The sequence below is a fragment of the Hesperophylax consimilis genome, chromosome 17 (genome assembly GCF_061612785.1).
Source record: "Hesperophylax consimilis isolate HC1 chromosome 17, BYU_Hcon_1.0, whole genome shotgun sequence".
In the NCBI taxonomy this organism is placed as follows: domain Eukaryota; kingdom Metazoa; phylum Arthropoda; class Insecta; order Trichoptera; family Limnephilidae; genus Hesperophylax; species Hesperophylax consimilis.
This window is the reverse complement of record NC_142852.1, coordinates 11513795-11533257: the sequence shown is the minus strand read 5'-3', so window position 1 is coordinate 11533257 and position 19463 is coordinate 11513795. Positions and strand designations below refer to the sequence as shown.

The following is a 19463-nucleotide window of genomic DNA, read 5'->3' as shown; positions in this document are numbered from 1 at the left end:
CTTTCGAATGAGGAAAATATAAGCAAAATAATTGAGGAAATAAAATGATTTTTTAATCCATAATAATAATTTATTACTTGATTATTTACATTTTTTAAAGTACCAACTTTAATAGTGGTAAGGCTCTCGATTACGAATCCGGAGGTTTCTGGTTCAAATCAATTAATTTATAAAAATAACTTTGAAGTGTATTTACGGCAAGTTTCAGGGTGAAATGTAATCTCAGAAATCTCACCATTTAGAATTGAACCGTTGATTGAAATGGCTTTAGCCGTGGTTGGTGACAATAACTGAAAAGCCATCTTCACCTCACAACATACCCCAACAGGGGATGTCATAGACTCACTGGCTCCAGACGGTGGGATTTTAAACATATTCGCATCTCTAAACGAACAGTACAAATTATGAAGACACACATTCATTGGATTGTTTCCCAGAATTGAAACTTTGAATCCAATTATATCAGAATCAGTTTAATTCAGAAATATCAATATATACACTACTTTCAAGGAATAATCCAATAGTCCCCATAAAAACCTCGACTTCCCTTGAGCAACGGCAATTCTCGTACTTAGGACCAAAATCATTTAATTTTATTCCCAATGCTTGGAAAACGAAAAGTACAAATGTTTTGGGCAAAATGATCAACGACTGGCTCCTTTATTTAGGGAGGGTCAAAAGTGTAAATATGTTGATCAATAGATAATCTCATTATAAAATATATATATACATAATTGCAAAAACACTCATACATAATTCGTCAAAGTCCATACAATACAAAAACGAACACAATTGTCTATTCTTTATCAATCTATGCTTTTGATTATTTTCTAACCACCCAACTAGATTATAAACTTATAACTCTACCCTTTCCATTGTTCTACCTTACAACTACTGCGGTGATCTGTCTTTTTATTATTACCATCTGGCTTTTAATTACTTTATCGGTTTTATTTTACATAAAGTGCTCCAAGGGAAAATATCTTAGTGGGATTAAAAAATTAAGCAAAGAAATGGAAAAAATACATTTGGGTATCAACCATTGTCTTATGTCGCTTTTTATTCACTTCCTTAAGATAAATATTCAATTTTGTTTTTAATCATTTGCCGCATCCTTCTCGAGTCGCAACTTTTTGAGTTTCTTTGCCGGCTCCTAAAGCTGGGGGACATGTCATTCATGTTAATTATTATATTTTGTTATCACGCTTGAAGAATGTTTTGATTCTCGATTTTTGCAAGCGATTTAAATAACCAAACATACATCTATTGTTAAACAAAAGCATTCGATACTAATTTTGTATTTTAAGATATTATTTTTTCTATTCGCTTATTCTTATAAGTACAAAATTTTATATTTAACTAAAGCTTCTAACAGGAATTCAATCTTAACACTTTTTTCCTTCTATAAAATAATATGTTTTATAATTATACAATGTAATATGAAATTATGATTTGAACTAAACATGTCAATTTTACTGGCCTAAAACAGGATCCTTTCCTAGTTGGCTAGTCAAACTTTCCGCATGGTTTATTGTATAATTTTATGTGAAATATATTATTATTATTATTACTAAATACTAAATACCGACACACAAACTATTGACTGAATCCAATTATCCCAAAATGCTTTTTATTCATACGTCATAGTCAAAGCCTAGTGTATCGCTTGAGACTAGTGTATCACTTGAGACTAGTGTATCACTTGAGACCAGTGTATCACTTGTGTCTCTTGCCTCTCTTTGTGCCACTTTAGCGATAAGGTTTTTACAAAATAAATGCCTTGAGCGATGGAGATTTCGGTTTTGTATTCCGCAGCGCTCATTCCAAAAATCTTACCTCTGAATGTGAATAAGGAAACATATAAATTGCTTACTGTGGTATAAAGCCAATGAATCTATTTATATTTCATCGTATATCCCACATTTACAGGTTTAATAATTGAGCTGTTTGAGGAAATTAAAAATAATATAAAATTTGGACAACCATCGCTAAAGGCCAAGAGCGGTGAGATTTACATATGAATAGCCATCAGCAGACTGGTTATTTAACATAATATTATTTCGGATATTTTGTAGTATTGTGTATCCTTTGACTGAGAAGGTTATTTTATTTTTTGTAAGGACCTACTTGTGCATGAATTGAGTTTTACTAACTGGATTGCTCTAACTTAAGTGAGAATATCTGTAAGAAAGCAGTAAAACATATAAATACCATACAATTTCGATAACAGGTGCAATGCAGCTTTGCAGGTTGAAATATGTTTGGATATTAATGCCATTAGTTGTGACGCTGGTGCATTCTGCTAGAGGTAAGTCAATAATTATTATTATTTTTATCGAAGAAAGCAAACACTTTGTGGCTTGACATTATATAACTTTTACATTGTTTTAAAGCACTTTATTTGAGTTATATATGTCGACCGGTTTCAGTTACACTCAAACTTCTTCAGTTCAATGGAAATATTAACTCAAGAGTGTAAGAGTGCAACCGCAACCAGGCGACCTATACATATAACTGAACAAAGTGATTTAATTTTTTGAAATCATTAATTTAGCTGTGTCTCCGGGTTTTCTCTTATTAAATAATACTCCAGCTCAAACACTTTGAACTTGTATGTGATAGATTGACAATGGGCTTTGATATGTTTATTAACAGGCGGTTGTAATAAAAACATGTTTCACCCATTTTCATTATTAAAACTGTTACACGTTGATGTTGAATGGTTACGATCCTTGGCTATGAATACGGAGGTCGCGGTGAACTATACTATCAGTATCACCCTGGAGAAAGACCATCAGTCAAAATTATTGAAACTTTTGATTGAAATGGCTTTAGCCGTATTTGATAATCAAATATGAATAGCCAGGTAGGTGCTTCCCAAGCTTGCTCTTTCGATCTCCTTTCCCTCCCCACTACATTCAGCCCCAAAACATATCTTAATAATTAGGGGACCTATAGACTTACTGGCTCCAGACGGTTGGGAGAAGTTGAGACTCTTGTGCGGTAATCACAAAAAAATAAAATTAAAAAAGTTAAATAAATAACTTCAGAGGCTGTGCGAGGAAAGGTAAGGGATGCCTGGAGGCGCCTTATCAAGGCGATAGATCCCCCAACCCGAATAGGAAAAGGGCAATGACTTAATATATATTTAATTAATATTTCAGTGGGTGATAATTGCACCATAAAACGTGGGAAAGTGTCCGGAACATGCAAAGTGATCAACAACTGTCCCTCGGTCCAACGAAACATTGAAAATGGAATCGCCCCAACCAATTGTGGATTTAGTGGTAAGTTTTATGATTCTTGTAAATATGTCTTATAAAGGTATATTTGTCGATGTTTGTTTGTAACAATGAAGACATGTATCTTTGTTTCATTAATACGCATTGTCTGGGCACTGGAATGAGATACACACTCAAATTGAAGTCATTATAATGTAGTTTTTTTGACAGTAACAATGTGGAATACTTTATGCTACCACAATAAGTGAATGGTAGAACAAGTCAGGGACTCCCGAGGAACACACAAGACAAATATTATTTGTTGTAAGATCAGTCGTTTGTGATGAACGAATAAAGGGGTGCAAGGAGAAATTATGACGCGGAAGTGAACGATAGAAGGAGTCGGGGACGCCAGTGGAAGACATGTCACAATCAAGTGAATCAAATACTTATTCGAGGCAAAATGGGGCGTGTGTTAAATTATTATGTCAAAACAATGCGTGAAGAAAAGATGTCAAATTGTTCGTTTTGTTTTATGAAATCGCTACTAAAATGCATTATTTTCTTAAATACTTATTTCAAATTATTTTCTAACCAATGTACAGTGGTTTCTCTATTAATCTGTAATCGATAAAAAATCTATAGAGTTGATTTTATTGTCGATACAAACTGGATGCAAATGACTATATATTTTATATTTTTATTTCTAGACAGGACGGCTATCGTTTGCTGCCCACAACCAAAAAATCAACAGATGTCACGAATCAGCGAATCAAGTAAGTTAACTAACTAACTATATAAGTGATTACAGTTAGTAAGCTGGCTTACATCTCTCGGAACAAACTCTGCGTATGGAGTAGGCTTACTCATGTTTTAATTTCAGAGTGCAACGAATACGCAAGTCATTCCAAGACGTGTCAAGAAAGTCTTATAGTGGGGGGGAAAGGAGCTAAACCAGGCGAGTTCCCGTACATGGTGAGTATTCGAACAATATTGGTATAAATATAAGTAGTATTGTTAAAATTTTCAACGAAAATTTTTTAGGATTAAACTGTTGGAATGAATGACAGACCAAATATTCAACATAATTGTATACCTACGCATCAAATATATGTACTAGTGAGCCCGAGCAAACGTTGTCCTGCCACAGACCACCTTCTATGTAGAGAAGGTAAAATTTGTGGTTGTATGTATTTTTGGATGAGAAAAAGAAGAAAAAATTTAAAACAAATTTAGATTTCGACAATAGCGCCACTTGTCGGGTCCAAAACTATCCTGTATTTCAAGCTGAAACCAACCATATACAATGCAATCGTTTGGGCGGTTTCGGAGATTACGAACACAGTGACAAGTGATGTTCCTCATTCAAAATTAAGATTTGTTTGAAATTATAATTCATTTTAAATTAATGAAATATTTTTCTAAGGTGGCACTAGGATGGACTTCGGGCAATGAAGTGGACTATTCGTGCGGAGGAACACTGGTCAGTGACTCGTACGTTCTATCAGCAGCCCATTGCCTAACAGACAGGAGAAAAGGGTGAGCAGTTTTAATACGTTCCTGAGTGGCACTAGGATGGAGTTGAGGCGCTAAGGCGGACTATGCGTGCGAAGGAACGCTTTTCAGTGACTGGTAATTTTCTATCAGCAGCCTAATAGAATATATTTCAAATGCTTAATTTTTTGGATGCAAGGTCTACAGTTCTCTGAACTAACAGTTTTTTTCAAGAAATTTATTAACAAAAAAACATAAACATAATTGTTTTTTTTTTTTTTTTTTTTTTTTTTTATAGTGAATACCTCACAAGAGTCCCAACTGCTCCCGTCTGGAGCCAGTGAGACTATGGCATCCCCAATTGGGGGATGTTGTGAGGCTGAAGGTAAGTGGGGAAGGGAAAGAGGAAGGTGGGGAAGTACCTGGCTATTCAGATCTAGTCACTAAACACAGCTAAAGCCATTTGGAGCAACGTTTCAATTCTGAATGGTGGTCTTACACCAGGGCGATACTGGTAGTATCTTCCACTCTGGGATACTGGTAGTATCTTCCACTCTGTTGCACCGTCTTACATAGTATTAATTTGTTTAATACGTAGTTGAGTTGCCTAAAAGATGTCTTCCAATTCTAAATCCAATTTACTGAAACCTCTAACAACCACAGACGAACCTCAGTGTACGAAAAGGCGTCCCTGTTGACAAAAACTTCTCAGATAGTCGAATATCATACTCACGCACCGCCAGTGAACTTTCCATATTTGTAAAACCCGCAAACCATCATCTCGTGCATCCATCACAGTAAATCTGTGGCATTTCCCACCCCCTTCCTTTAATCCTGTGTTATTAATGTTATTGTTTTAACCGCACCCGCAAAATTAACGAAAATTATTCAACCAGCGCCATAATCCAATAGTAAAATTCCGTTTTTATTAACTATAATATATGAATTATATAGATATGTATGTTATGTATTACAGCCGCCCAGACCATGTGACAGTTGGTGCCTATAATATAATGGATGACGATGGTGATAAGGTCCTCATTGAGAGGTTCATCATCCACCCTAAGTACAATCCCAGCAAGAAAACCAACGATATCACCCTCATACAACTCAGGGATTCTGTCAGGTATATATCATCTTCATCCACCAGGTAGGTACCTCCAACCACTCACCTTAATACACATTGGCAGACAAAGAGGGAGTTCATTGGCCAATGCGGTCTTTATCCATACCTCGTGATATTCTGAACAAATTTCTATTCCTGCCTTCGATCCTGTCCTATAATTAAATATTTCGAACCGAAAATTATTTTAATTTTTAAAATTGGAACTGATTTAATATAATTATTAATAAGGGTATAAACACTGTTATTTAATGTTTTTTATTAGATGAAAATAAGATTTATTAAATCACGGGATATTATAGTTGTAGGATTTGTGAAGCTAATTACAAAAAAATTATTTGCCACATAATCATTGCCTTTCTACAGAAGAAATTTACCTTTTGAATTTCAGTAAACTTGAAAAATTATGGCACCACAGAGGCAACTAAATGACTTACCTAATTACTTGTGAACTCATATATAGTATCACGTCTTGACTATTGCAACGGCATTTATGCAAATCTTCCTAAATGCGAAACTGATAAACTACAATCAGTGTTCAACGCCTCAGCAAGGCTTATCACCGGGGTACCCAAGTTTTCGCACATTTCGGAGCACCTCCGAAATCTTCACCGGCTGAAGTGTCCTGAAAGGATCCAGTACAAGCTATGCTGGATGATGTTTAAAGCTATCAACGAAATGGCGCCACCGTCTATTACTGAGCTATGCATTCCGGAAAATACTAGTCTATGGCAGTCAACTCTTAGATCAGCGACATCATCTGCAATTGGAAGGTTGAAAGAGCCTAAGCGAAATCCGAACACTAAGTTTGGTGATCGTGCATTCGGAGTATCCGGCCCTAGGGCTTGGAATAAACTTCCTATGGAATTGAGATGCATAACCAGCCCAACAGAATTTAGATCCAAACTAAAAACTCACTTTTTCAGACTCTCATTTCCATAAATCCGTCATTCTATCCAAATTTTTTTTTTCACCTTTTTATACCGTAATTGTTACATTATCTAGCGATTCCGTTCATTCAATTTTTCTATTGACTTGCCTGCCAATGGACAATGGACAATATCAGCGGGAACATAACAAATCAATCGGTTTAATTGTTGGCAGATGAATCATCTAAATGCGTTTAAGATTGACGATTGATTTTATTCATTAATTTCATTCCTTTAACATATATATCCAGCTAACAATAAAAACACCCTAATATAATAGAACTTCCTTCTTCTTCTGGCGTTAGTAAGATTAGATTGTTAATATTAATTTTAGTTGTAATTTGCTAATATGTAAATACTCGTATATATGTCGTTAAGATGTTATAGGCCTTAGTCGTAAGTCACTAGATATTAGTCTTAGAGATAAGTCAGTATTGAAGTGACCCACCGCTGTCCCACCCCGGTATAGGTGACTTATGGTCACCCCTTCGGAGTTCTCGCAAGAATCTATTTTTTTTTTAATAAACGGCTCTACAATATATAAATGTGAAGTTAGACCTTCAATGTCCCCGCATACAGTGTTAGGAAGCGGTATGCAAGCACTTACAGATAAGTAACTACAGTAGGTGTTATGATCAAATAATACTTCTCAACTAAAAACAAATAACTAATAAAGCATAGAAAAAGAAAAAAACAGGACATTATTACAAAACATGGAATTCGCAATCGTTTGACGGGACTAGAAAAGAAAGAAGGGAGCATAAATTACAGATATGTCAGCAACCTAAAAAATAAAAAAAGGAGAAGAGAAGTATATAATAGTAGAAAAAAAAGAAAGTATCGTGTAGTCGCTAAATTCAGAAGAGCTGAAAGCATAAAGAGAAAACAAAAGGAAGGTGGTTCAAAGCCTCGCAGCTGGCTGTCCTGAGGATGGATTGGTGGTGGTTGGGAAGACAAATGCAGGTCTAAATACCGCGCCCCTAAGCCAACCTCGTGGTGGTGCCCAGAAGAGAGTAAATGGGATGATAGGGATTAACCCTAAAGACCCTAGGGGAGAAAAGCGTCAGGAGGTCGGAGGCAGGACGGAAGGTGCCCAGGTCCGCACAGACTTCCCTCTGACCCACAACCAACCTCAGGGGTGTCACAGATGTCTGGCAGAGTCCCAAACTTATCGGAGCTTCAGTGAGCGTATGCGGGGACTAGGTCCGTGATCCAACCCCTTATGGGGACAAACAAAAAGAAATCAAAAATCATAAACAATACAAAATAAACAAACAACGGAGTTCGGTTCAAGCCTGAAATACATTAATGAAATTAAAAGGAGAGACTAAGAAAAAAGACTAAGAGAAAAGCAAATCATGTAGCTATTCCTGAAAATAAAATACATGGACAAAATGTTAACAGTAAATCACATGAAAAATCCTGAAAACAAGACAAATGAAAATAAAAATAAAAAAAGAAGAAGTAGTTCCTAAAAAGAAGAAATATGTAAAATTAGCCAGAGCCATAATCGGTAATTCTAACTTGAATGTTAATGGCAGCCAGTTGGGCAGGACAGTCCCTATCAGTGATCTGCAGGTTTCTTAAAGCGGGTACATGTTGCACAGACAGCGGGAAGTGCCTTCTTGGGGCAATCCTCATAAGTGTGTCCCACAGCGGCGCAGTGGCGACAGGTTTCTTTTGCAGGACTTACTGATGTGACCGTACTGTTGGCACTTGAAGCATCTAGTGGCTCCTGTGTAATCGCGAGTGCGACAGGCATTCCATCCAAGAAAGAACAAACCGCTGTCTATTAGAACTTTACGAGCATCAGGGTGACATGTCACCACCATGTTCATAGTAGATGTATCATACATAGATAAGTCAGTAGTTCTAGTACCTATTAACTATTTAATAAATATATTTGTACAGCGCCCTTGAGGTGATTTCTCACGAAAATGGCGCTATATAAATTAGCCAAATATTATTATTATTATTATCAGTCAAACATTTAAACAAAAGAAATAAACTTTTAAAGTAAAAAATTAAATAACTACGGCTTCCACTTTATTGATTGTAAATTTAAAAAAATTAAAAGTTCATTGAACTTGAATGATTTTATGCATTACACAGGAATATTCACTTCACGCATACAAGTATGCACCGACAACCGAAATTAGTATGTTTTATTCAATGCTTACAACAAAAAAAATAATAAAAATTATTTTATATTTTCAGTTTCAATACATTTGTCCTTCCGGCTTGCTTGTGGACAAACAGGAACCTAAATGTCAACCAGTTAAATCTTACTGCTACTGGCTGGGGACTAACCAGTGACGGTAAGTGATCAATTCACCCTCCACCCAGCATTCCCAAAGATGCTAGACGGACTCTTCCACAAACACCTTTTTTGTCCTCTTTATACAAACTTCACTCAACAATAGTTCAGTACAAATTTATTAGGTACGTAAATTTTAAGCTCAGAATTCTAATTGATTACATTAATTATGTCAGTTTGATGAATCAATTTCATTTAATAACACTGTTTGATTGATATTGATTTTTAATGAATATTGTAAAATGGATTCCAAATGTTTGAGTTGAATTCTCAATGGCTTCTGACAATGGATGAATACAATATTTATAAATTTTTGAAATCTTTTGTAGTTCTTAATATGAAACCCAATATTTGCATCGCTTTGGTGGTTATATTGTTAATGTGGGAGATAAATGTTAATTTGTTGTCAAATATTGATTTAAAACTTCTAATTTCCTAAGACTTGATGGTTCATATATCAATGGGTTTTTCTTTCTATAAAATCTCATGACTTGACACTTTTTTACATTAAGGGTTAATTTATTTTGGATATACCGATAAGAAAAGCTAATGAGATTTGATTGTATTAATAAGCAGTCATTTATATTGTCAATAATTCGGTAAATTTTCATATCATCTGCGAACATAACGTCATTGTAACCTCATTTATAAATATGTGAAAAAGAATGGGTCCTAGATGTGAGCCCTGGGGCACGCCGCTTGTAGCTTTAAAGTTGTAGGACAGTTGACCTTTGATGCAGACAGTAAGCTCTCGATTAGACAAATAATTCTTAAACCATTTATTCATATTCAGTTTATTAGTTTACTGTTATATCATGCCTTGAACTAGATATATTCTTTTTTTTGCTGTTTGTTTTTGGGGTGTTATGCCGTGTTGCGCTAACTCTTTCTTTAGCCGACGTTTCGGACAGCGTTGCAGTGTCCATCATCTTCGGATCTACCGGATCTGCCCTGATGATGGACACTGCAACGCTGTCCGAAACGTCGGCTAAAGAAGGAGTTAGCGCAACACGGCATAACACCCCAAAAACAAACAACAAAAATGCTTTTGGCCGTGAGAATCTAAAAACTTAACCTAGATATATTCTGTTTTTAAAATCAGTGTAAAAGCCCCGCTGGGCGTTAAAAACCAAATAAAATGAAATATTAACCTAATAAAAATAAAAACAGATGTGGTGTTATGTTGTACTCTCGTGGATGCTTCAACAGCAGTCGGCCTGACCGCTAACCTAACTAACTAACCGTCAAGCCGTTTCTAGCAGGGGAACGCGGAGAGGATAAACTGCCAAATAACTCGGTCTTCAAACAATCTTCGCTTCTCATGCATACCCGTTTGTTATTCTTACACATGGCCCGACTCAAGTATTTGGAGATTTATTTTAATAGATTAAAGACAACAGTAAGATTATTTCCAGGTGGTGTCAAGTCTAACCGGCTACAGAAACTTCGAATGAACATTGTGTCCAAAGAAGAGTGTGAAGATACCTATGATGAGTTAAAGCAGACCCAAATCTGTGCTTTGGGAGAAAGTGGCGGGGACACCTGTCAGGTAACATCTTCTCCTTCCTTTTTATTCTTTGCTAGTTGATAGTAAGCGGCGGCGTACGAAAAGTATTTAATCGGGGAGGGCATTAGGAGAAACATTAATTGTTATTACTTCAACATCTTAATACAAATATCAATATAACCGCTTCACTATTCATATTTACAAACCAAATTCTACGGGATATATAAAACATTGTACTAATTAATAGAGGTACTGACAGATGGCACTGATTGCTACATTCCTACAAAGGCATGGCCTTTTTTACACTAACCAAAACAAGTATTTCTTCGAATACACACATCAACAGTCCACATTTGAATAATTAGTTGCTACTTTTGTCGCATATAGTAGTGCGGTCGTAGAGGCGCAATTGGCGCTGTGATTCGTAGCTAGAACTTTTAATGTTAGTAATCTTGGATAGGCAGTGCTTATTTGCCTGTATGGAATGCACGCCTCTTAAATAAATTCTTATATCATATGTATTTATGCAAACAATTGTGCGAGAAATTGCAACACTGAGGGAATACAAGAAGGCGCTACAAAAAAGCGCAATTCCTTTGCACGAAGATGTCGTCTCCCACCCGGCATGCCGTTTGAAGTCCCGACAGCCCTTCTGGGCGGAAAGAGAGACAGGCTCCTCCGATTACCTCACACCCCAGAAGATTTTGAGTGAAAACTTGAGTGGCAAACGGTCAACGTGAGAAATGCCCATCTCATAAAGGACCCCACCGAGACACAGCCTGGGTTCTCATTGCCTCGCAAAACCTGGTCCGCCATCAATCGGTTAAGGTGCTCCAATCGCCGCTGTGCCCACATGATGCACAGATGGGGCCTTAAAGAGTCCGCGATGTATGAATGTGGTGCTGTGCCGACCACCGACCACGTGGTTAACGAATGACCGCTCCATTCATTCCCCGGCGGGATTGATGAGGTTCACATGGCGACGCCTGAGGCCCTAGACTAGCTCGCAGACCTAGATGTCCCCCTCTGACCCCCCCACCACACAAAAGAAGAAGAAAAATGCAAAGAAGAATTACTTTTACATTTAAGGAATTCATTTATTTTGGTGAAGACCACAAACCAAAGAAACAAGAGATATCCTTTTTTAGGCTGAGGGGAAGAAGCCAACATAATCTTTCAGTGATTTACTAATAAATATATCCGACAGTCTACAGGCAACTCGCATTGCAGTTAATGCATTTTAGTCTGCGATAATGAAATCTGAAGTTGACGAGTTTACAGATTGTTAGCAACTGTGTATGAACCTCGGCGTATATGTATGGCGGTAGTCGCCAAGACTCTTAAATCAATCGTAGAGTATCGGATACTTGCATATTCTGTGGGAAGAAAGTGTTTCTATTGACTGAAGGTAAGGAACACTGAGCAATATGTGCATTACTACGTTCCCAGGCCAACGTGCACACTTGTCAATATGCAATGGAATTTACTTTACAAATCACTTTGTAACATCTTACTAAAACTATTAGTTAATTATCTCCCATTAACAACAAAACGATCAGCAAATGTCCTTAATGGATAAATAAATTGGTTGGAAGGCTCCCCACCAACGCCATCTTTCTTTCACACATCCTACGCCGATCTTGGTAGATTTATTAAACTCTATATCAATACGATATTGACAAAATCCCTCATCTAAGCCAGTTAGCGATATTTGCGAGCACTGTCAGAATATGATTCCGACAGTCAGATGCACAGGGCCTTCAAGCCGTCAATATGCACAACTTTTAAGATAATGTTGTTTGTTATGCAAAATAATAGACTTATTAATGAATGGAGGTGAACTAACTAGGCTTTTAGAACTGAAAGAAATCAAATACGCAATCTATAGACTTAATTAATTCATCTGAGATGCGATCAATTGATTCTGTTCCAGCTTCGAGAAACAAAAGCTGTTACATAGTTGTGACGAAAGACCTCATGAATTAATTGATTTCATTTTTAGTGTCAAAAGTACACACGACAGCCATTGTATATTAAAGATATTTTTTTCAATTCTAAATTGCCAATTTATTAGTATTTTTAGCCTTTATGTTGCCGTCTGACATTTAAGAATGTCAATTCATTGAGGTATTGATTTATCAATATCTGTCTGGCTATCAACAGCACGACTGTGCTTGGGAAATTGATATAAAATCTTACGCGGTTAAGCCATCGATCAGATATTGTAAAGTTATGGATTTCACTGTGTTAGACTGACAGGACAGCGCGTTGGATGGGAAGCGTGGTTTTGCGTTGCGTGTGATAAGTATTTCTGAAGGATCTATTTCCACAGAAGATGTACGCATGTAAGTTGTCCAGATAAGTGGGCCCAGCACGTCCTTACCTCAATTAGTGTATAATAATATATTTTCATATTACAGGGCGATTCCGGTGGTCCAATATTCGCTCCGTACCCGAACAACAACTGCATGAAGTACCTGGTGGGGGTGACTTCATACGGTCCGAATACGTGTGCAGCCGGAATTCCTGCTATCTACACCCGCGTGTCTTCTTATATCCCTTGGATAGAGTCAGTGGTGTGGGGCAACTGAATTCAAACATAACCTACAAAGTTCACTGGATAACAAAACATCCGAGTACATTGCATGGCATGAGCCGATTGATATGCCAACATCCTCTGCAACTTCCCTAATAGTTTTTTTTTTTTTTTTTTTTTTTATAAATTTAATTTAGATTAAATTTGATAATATTATTATTAAGTTCTGCAAGTGTTTTAGTTTTTTATTATTGTGACAGCTGTTTCGGCTTACAAGGCCATTTTCAAACTGTGGTTAGTCCACATTGAGACGACGTTTTTATACTATTTCAAATGTAAATTTTGAAGGTGCATACATTGATTTATTACTGGTTACACCGATGACATGATCTATTGTTGGTTAAACCAATCTATGTTTTCCCCTCAGTAAATGGTAATGGGTTCTTAATTATTTACTAATGACTTTATTGCTATGAATTATTTGGGTGCATTATACTGCTTGGGTTTTGTGAAAATACTAAGAAGTGGTGAGTAAATTATTTTCCGTACTTTATTAATTAGTGTTAAATTTGGGTCATTCGTTCGTTTATTGATTTCTAATTGTTCAAGTAAATTTAATCTAATGCCCTTTTTTTCTATATGCAATGGTTTAGGACCCTTGTTGTTAAGTGGGTTATGATTATTCACCAAGAGATGTTCTGCGAATTTTGAGGATGTGTTTTTATTATTATAACATCGTATATGTTCTTGGAATCTAGTTGAGAATGCCCTCCCCGTTTGTCCGATGTAAGTGGCGTTACAATCGGCGTGGTCACATTTTAATTCATATATGCCACTGTTATTGAGTATAGGGATTTTACTTTTAGAGTTTTTAAGGCTTGTTCCTAAATTATTGTTTGTTCGAAAAGCTATATTTAAACCACATTTTTTAATTTCTTTTGCAATTTTTTCAGATATTGGGCCGAGGAATTCGAGACATGCAAATTTTTCTATATTTTTGTTATTTACCGGATATATTAAATTGATTCATAATCATAATCAATTTAATATATCCGGTAAATAACAAAAATATAGAAAAATTTGCATGTCTCGAATTCCTCGGCCCAATATCTGAAAAAATTGCAAAAGAAATTAAAAAATGTGGTTTAAATATAGCTTTTCGAACAAACAATAATTTAGGAACAAGCCTTAAAAACTCTAAAAGTAAAATCCCTATACTCAATAACAGTGGCATATATGAATTAAAATGTGACCACGCCGATTGTAACGCCACTTACATCGGACAAACGGGGAGGGCATTCTCAACTAGATTCCAAGAACATATACGATGTTATAATAATAAAAACACATCCTCAAAATTCGCAGAACATCTCTTGGTGAATAATCATAACCCACTTAACAACAAGGGTCCTAAACCATTGCATATAGAAAAAAAGGGCATTAGATTAAATTTACTTGAACAATTAGAAATCAATAAACGAACGAATGACCCAAATTTAACACTAATTAATAAAGTACGGAAAATAATTTACTCACCACTTCTTAGTATTTTCACAAAACCCAAGCAGTATAATGCACCCAAATAATTCATAGCAATAAAGTCATTAGTAAATAATTAAGAACCCATTACCATTTACTGAGGGGAAAACATAGATTGGTTTAACCAACAATAGATCATGTCATCGGTGTAACCAGTAATAAATCAATGTATGCACCTTCAAAATTTACATTTGAAATAGTATAAAAACGTCGTCTCAATGTGGACTAACCACAGTTTGAAAATGGCCTTGTAAGCCGAAACAGCTGTCACAATAATAAAAAACTAAAACACTTGCAGAACTTAATAATAATATTATCAAATTTAATCTAAATTAAATTTATAAAAAAATTAAATGGAGTTCTACGAATTAAACACAAAAACAATAAATAAAAAAAAAAAAAAAAAAAAAAAATCCCTAATAGTGATTCAACGATTTTCCAAAACCATTTTCTTCACTGTTTGGATGTTTTGTTGGTTTGTTGACGTGGTTGCAACTCCAGGACGCTCATCATCATTAACATCTTCTCGGCCTTTTGTAAAGCGCTTGTATCACTTATACACTTTTTTGGAAATTATGATTTTGTTTTGTAGATTATGAATGAAAAACATTTTAATACTTGCGCCTGAACTTCACACAGTAAAATAAAACACGCATTTTGGTATTTTTTATTTTATAACTGCATAAGAAATGCGTGATTTGATGCGTGTTACACGTGAATATTTTTTTGTGAGTTTTGTATGAAATTAATTGGGGACTGGAAGAAATAAATGACTCTTATTGGAGGAATGATCAATATACCAGTACTGCGCCAGTACTGCACAGCCACAACACTTGGTAACAATACAATGTAATAATAGGACAAGGAACACAAGAAGGTATTCCTAATGGCGTACAGATGATATCCCAGTGGCAGATACACTACACTTCCTGCTTGTCTTCAGTGCTGTTCTTCTCGAGCACACCACCCTCGGCTACGGTGCTGGTGTTAGGCACCCTGCGTCTGCGCGCGCCCAGCTTGAGGTGCACGGCGCGCACGTGCGTATCAAGCGCAGCCTTCTGGCGGAAGCGGTCGTGGCAGACCGGGCACGCAAACGGCTTCTCGCCAGTGTGGATTCTAATGTGGTTTTGCAGCACGTTCTGGGCCTGCAAGCACAAAACATTACAAAAGATTAACATAACCTAACTTCTGAAAAATTCATACCGATCTTGAGACGAAAACACAACCCACACAGATGCATTGTATGCATACAGCATCTTTCAAAGTTTGGAATTGTCTTAAAAAAACCATAAAATATAAACTGTTTTTCCTGTCAAATTACAATTACATAAAGTGTCAATTCATGCGTCAATCATAACCTCACATCTGAATGTACTATAATTAGTGTCAATTCATGCGTCAATCATAACCTCACATCTGAATGTACTATAATTAGTGCCAATTCATGCGTCAATCATAACCTCACATCTGAATGTACTATAATTAGTGTCAATTCATGCGTCAATCATAACCTCACATATGAATGTACTTATAATTAGTGTCAATGCATGCGTCAATCATAACCTCACATCTGAATGTACTATAATTAGTGTCAATTCATGCGTCAATCATAACCTCACATCTCACATATAATTGCTCCAAGTCGGTGTTGCATTGAAAGTAGTATTTTTATTTTCACCTTATTGAATTTTTACTTTTTACTATCAAATTACTTAAAAATGTGACCAAAATCGGTCATCGGATAAAACAGAACATTGACAAAAGAGAATGTGATAAAAAATAGGCCAGGATATGTTAGGTTAGGTTAGAACCTTAACTTAACTGTTAGGTGTCACAGGTGTAAAGTGATCGGATCATAGTGAAGACTCACAACTTTTTAAAATAAAAGTCTCAATTAAAATTAAAAATACAAAAGTTTAAATAAAAAATTGCCACGGCCGAGAATATTTCCTCGATCAACTGTTTGGGAGGAACTAAAGCGACCATTACACCTCCAACTATTTATTGCCACAAAAAGCACCCAGTTGTCAGGTATTCACAATTCAAACCATTCATAACCAGTGGCGGCTCGTGACTTTTGGGTGTACTAGAATTAGCTAATATTACAAAAAATTGGCATCATTGATGTTGCCGAAAATGACTTTTTATATTTTTTCGTTAATTAGGTTTTTTGTAAGAACATTTTCAGGAAATCCGTGCGGCGCACATTGCACTCTATCACATTCAAAAGTCACGAGCCGCCACTGTTCATAATCCCGAGTAACGCCGGATACACGTCAGCTAGTAATTCATAAAACTCACCCTAAATTTTTTATCGCAGTAAGTACACGCCCACTTGCGTGGCGGTTTGTAGCCCATGTGTTTCTTCTTGACGTGGGACTGCAGCGAGTCCAGCGTGGCATAGTTACCTCCGCAGCTGTGGCACGTCAGCTGTTCCACGCGCTCATACACGGTGCGCGCATGCTGGGAGAGCAAAGCGGGGCTGCGGAAGCGCCGCACCGAGGGGCACGACAGGCACTCGAATCTGCAATTAATGTGCTTTGTTGTGTTTTATCTTTCGAACACCGTTTAGATCATATATCTCACCATGAGAGTAATGAAGACAAGGATTTCTCAGACCAAACAAACTGACTCCACGGGTAATAGCTGTGTTGTGCGCAAAACCAAACTAATAATCCTGAGAGAGGTTTAACTAGATATGAGCGCATTGGCAGAATGCTGCCTGCTCACTCTGGTATTAGGCGGCACTCACCTGTAGAGGTTGGGATCGAGTGGTGCGGCCAAAGTGCTGACGCAAGATGTACGCCGACTTGTAGTGGCGGTCACACTCGACGCACTAGTGGACCGGGAGGGGGGAAGGCGGCGGCAAGGGGGGCCCCGGGGCTGCACAGTGCCATCTAAATCATTAAATAATCAACAATGATAATAATATATGTCATTAATCCTTCTCTTACTGTGCTAAAAGATCCCTCAAGCTCCGGTGTTGTGTACTTTGCTGATTGGAAAGGACTGTGCGATTTCGTCAGAATTTTTTTTATTTATTTTATTTTATTTATTTATTTCACGCCTATTAAGGCTTTTACATACATATATATAAAAAATATTTACGAAATTATACATGAAAATAGTGCAGGAAACGACTATTAAAACAATTGCAGAAAAATAAATATAAAGTCAAAATATCACTCAACTTGATTTGATCTACACAGAATGCAGGCACAACATATAAAAAATCCAAAATATTTTTTTCTATTTCAGTTGACAAAATTATTATATGTTAGTCAAATCAAATTAAATACCTTTATTCAAATATTCCACTACTCGATGAAAAAAAAAACTTCAATAGGGTATGCTTATATATTGAAATTGATGTACTAAATATATCAACAACATCTGAGTATTTGTTTCCTAGCTGTTGAATCCGTCGCATAGGAGTATGATATTTTTTTATGAGAATTTTAAGAAAAGTATCCTAGTTAGTGGTTCCCTTGGAAATAACCCGGTGATAAATTTCCAATCATCTGCCGTAAGCTGGCTGACATTATTTCCGTAATAACTTAGTTATTTTTTGCAAAATGACGTTTTTGTAAATTTTACCGTCTTACTAGATAATGTGTTAATAGATTAATAGAAGTAATATTTAATCTACAATATGTACTTTCCCCAGAATAGTTAATTATATTCAGAGAATTGATTAATTAAACGTATTTTCAGGACAATTTGTTCGCCTTTAGGAACACTCCGTATGGTCTCATCGAAATTGTTGTGTCTCCCTTACTGTCATATGATCTAAATGGTGTTAGAAAGAGAAACCACACTTCGTATTCAAATCAATAAGTTAACCGCAGAGGAATTAAAATGTACACCTCTATGAAATTAAAGGTTCCGACCGCAATTTGAGAAAAATTTATGAATTCTTTATTAATTATTTTTAAATGAAATGACTAAAAGTGAGTTGAAAGAATTGTTTATAATAAATTGTATAGAAAAATATGTGTTTCTTTTTTCGTTTCACCAATTTTAGATCAGGGTTTAAAAGAATAAACGAAAGGTGAGCCATTTTTGAAGTTTTTTCACGTTTGAATTACATTTTTGTTGTTTAAAGTTTTAGTTGCTGTGGCTCAGCCTATCTGTGCAGATAGAGAAACAAGAGTGTGATGCTTTTAAAAGATGGCGCTGTTTTTCAAAATAAGTATTTTTTTACCTACCGCAGGTCACAAAATAATAATAATAATATTTGGAAGATTTTTATAAAGCTGTTTTTGTGCAAAATCACCTCAAGGGCGCTGTACAAGTATATAATACATTTCTACAATGAACGTTATTACTAAACAACTTTGTTATTACTGACAAAATAGCATGTTTTTACCTGTCACAGGTGACATCTACATAATATAGGTATGTAAAAACACAGGCGGATTTGAATGCAACGTTGTGTCGAAATTTCAAAGCAATCGGTGAAGAAATTTCAGAGATTTAAGGTTTTGAACAAATGAACATTAACATTTTTATTTATATAGATTTCTAATAATAAAATTTGAAAGCGTATTTGAACAACAGAACTCACCTTCCGGATACATCCAGAAATAATTAATTTATTTGGAATTTATTGCAAAGCGGAAATCCACACAAATTCCACGACCTTCCGACAGTTTCTTTAAGAAATAGGGTCAATATGCCAAAGGCTTGAGGGGTTGAGGATGCGTTGGCGTTCAGGAGGTTAATAAAATTTCCTACAATTATCTTTCTATCAATATCACTATCAGCCTCCAAACTACAAAAAGAATACATTATAGA

At 36.0% G+C, this 19463-nt stretch overlaps 1 protein-coding gene and 1 long non-coding RNA gene across 3 annotated transcripts; one reads left to right on the top strand and one right to left on the bottom strand.

The window, feature by feature from the left end:
- Positions 1-2092: 2092 nt before the first annotated feature.
- Positions 2093-13274, top strand: LOC149415984 (chymotrypsin-1-like). Of its 2 annotated transcripts, none has more exons than XM_089642023.1 (9): positions 2093-2308; positions 3165-3287; positions 3932-3997; positions 4105-4196; positions 4648-4760; positions 5692-5841; positions 8985-9085; positions 10500-10633; positions 13012-13274. In XM_089642023.1, the coding sequence occupies exons 1-9, from the start codon at positions 2236-2238 to the stop codon at positions 13180-13182; spliced, it is 1023 nt and encodes a 340-aa protein (XP_089498149.1). In that variant the 5' UTR covers positions 2093-2235; the 3' UTR covers positions 13183-13274. The 2 variants fall into 2 exon arrangements, with proteins under 2 accessions (XP_089498149.1, XP_089498148.1); XM_089642022.1 differs by having other exon boundaries at positions 5692-5865.
- Positions 13275-15586: 2312 nt separating this feature from the next.
- On the bottom strand, positions 15587-17275 carry LOC149415983 (uncharacterized). The gene is made up of 2 exons (XR_016303610.1): positions 16968-17275; positions 15587-15811 (listed from the first exon to the last, which is right to left on the bottom strand). It is a non-coding gene; the product is annotated as an uncharacterized LOC149415983 (long non-coding RNA).
- Between the last annotated feature and the right edge of the window lie 2188 nt (positions 17276-19463).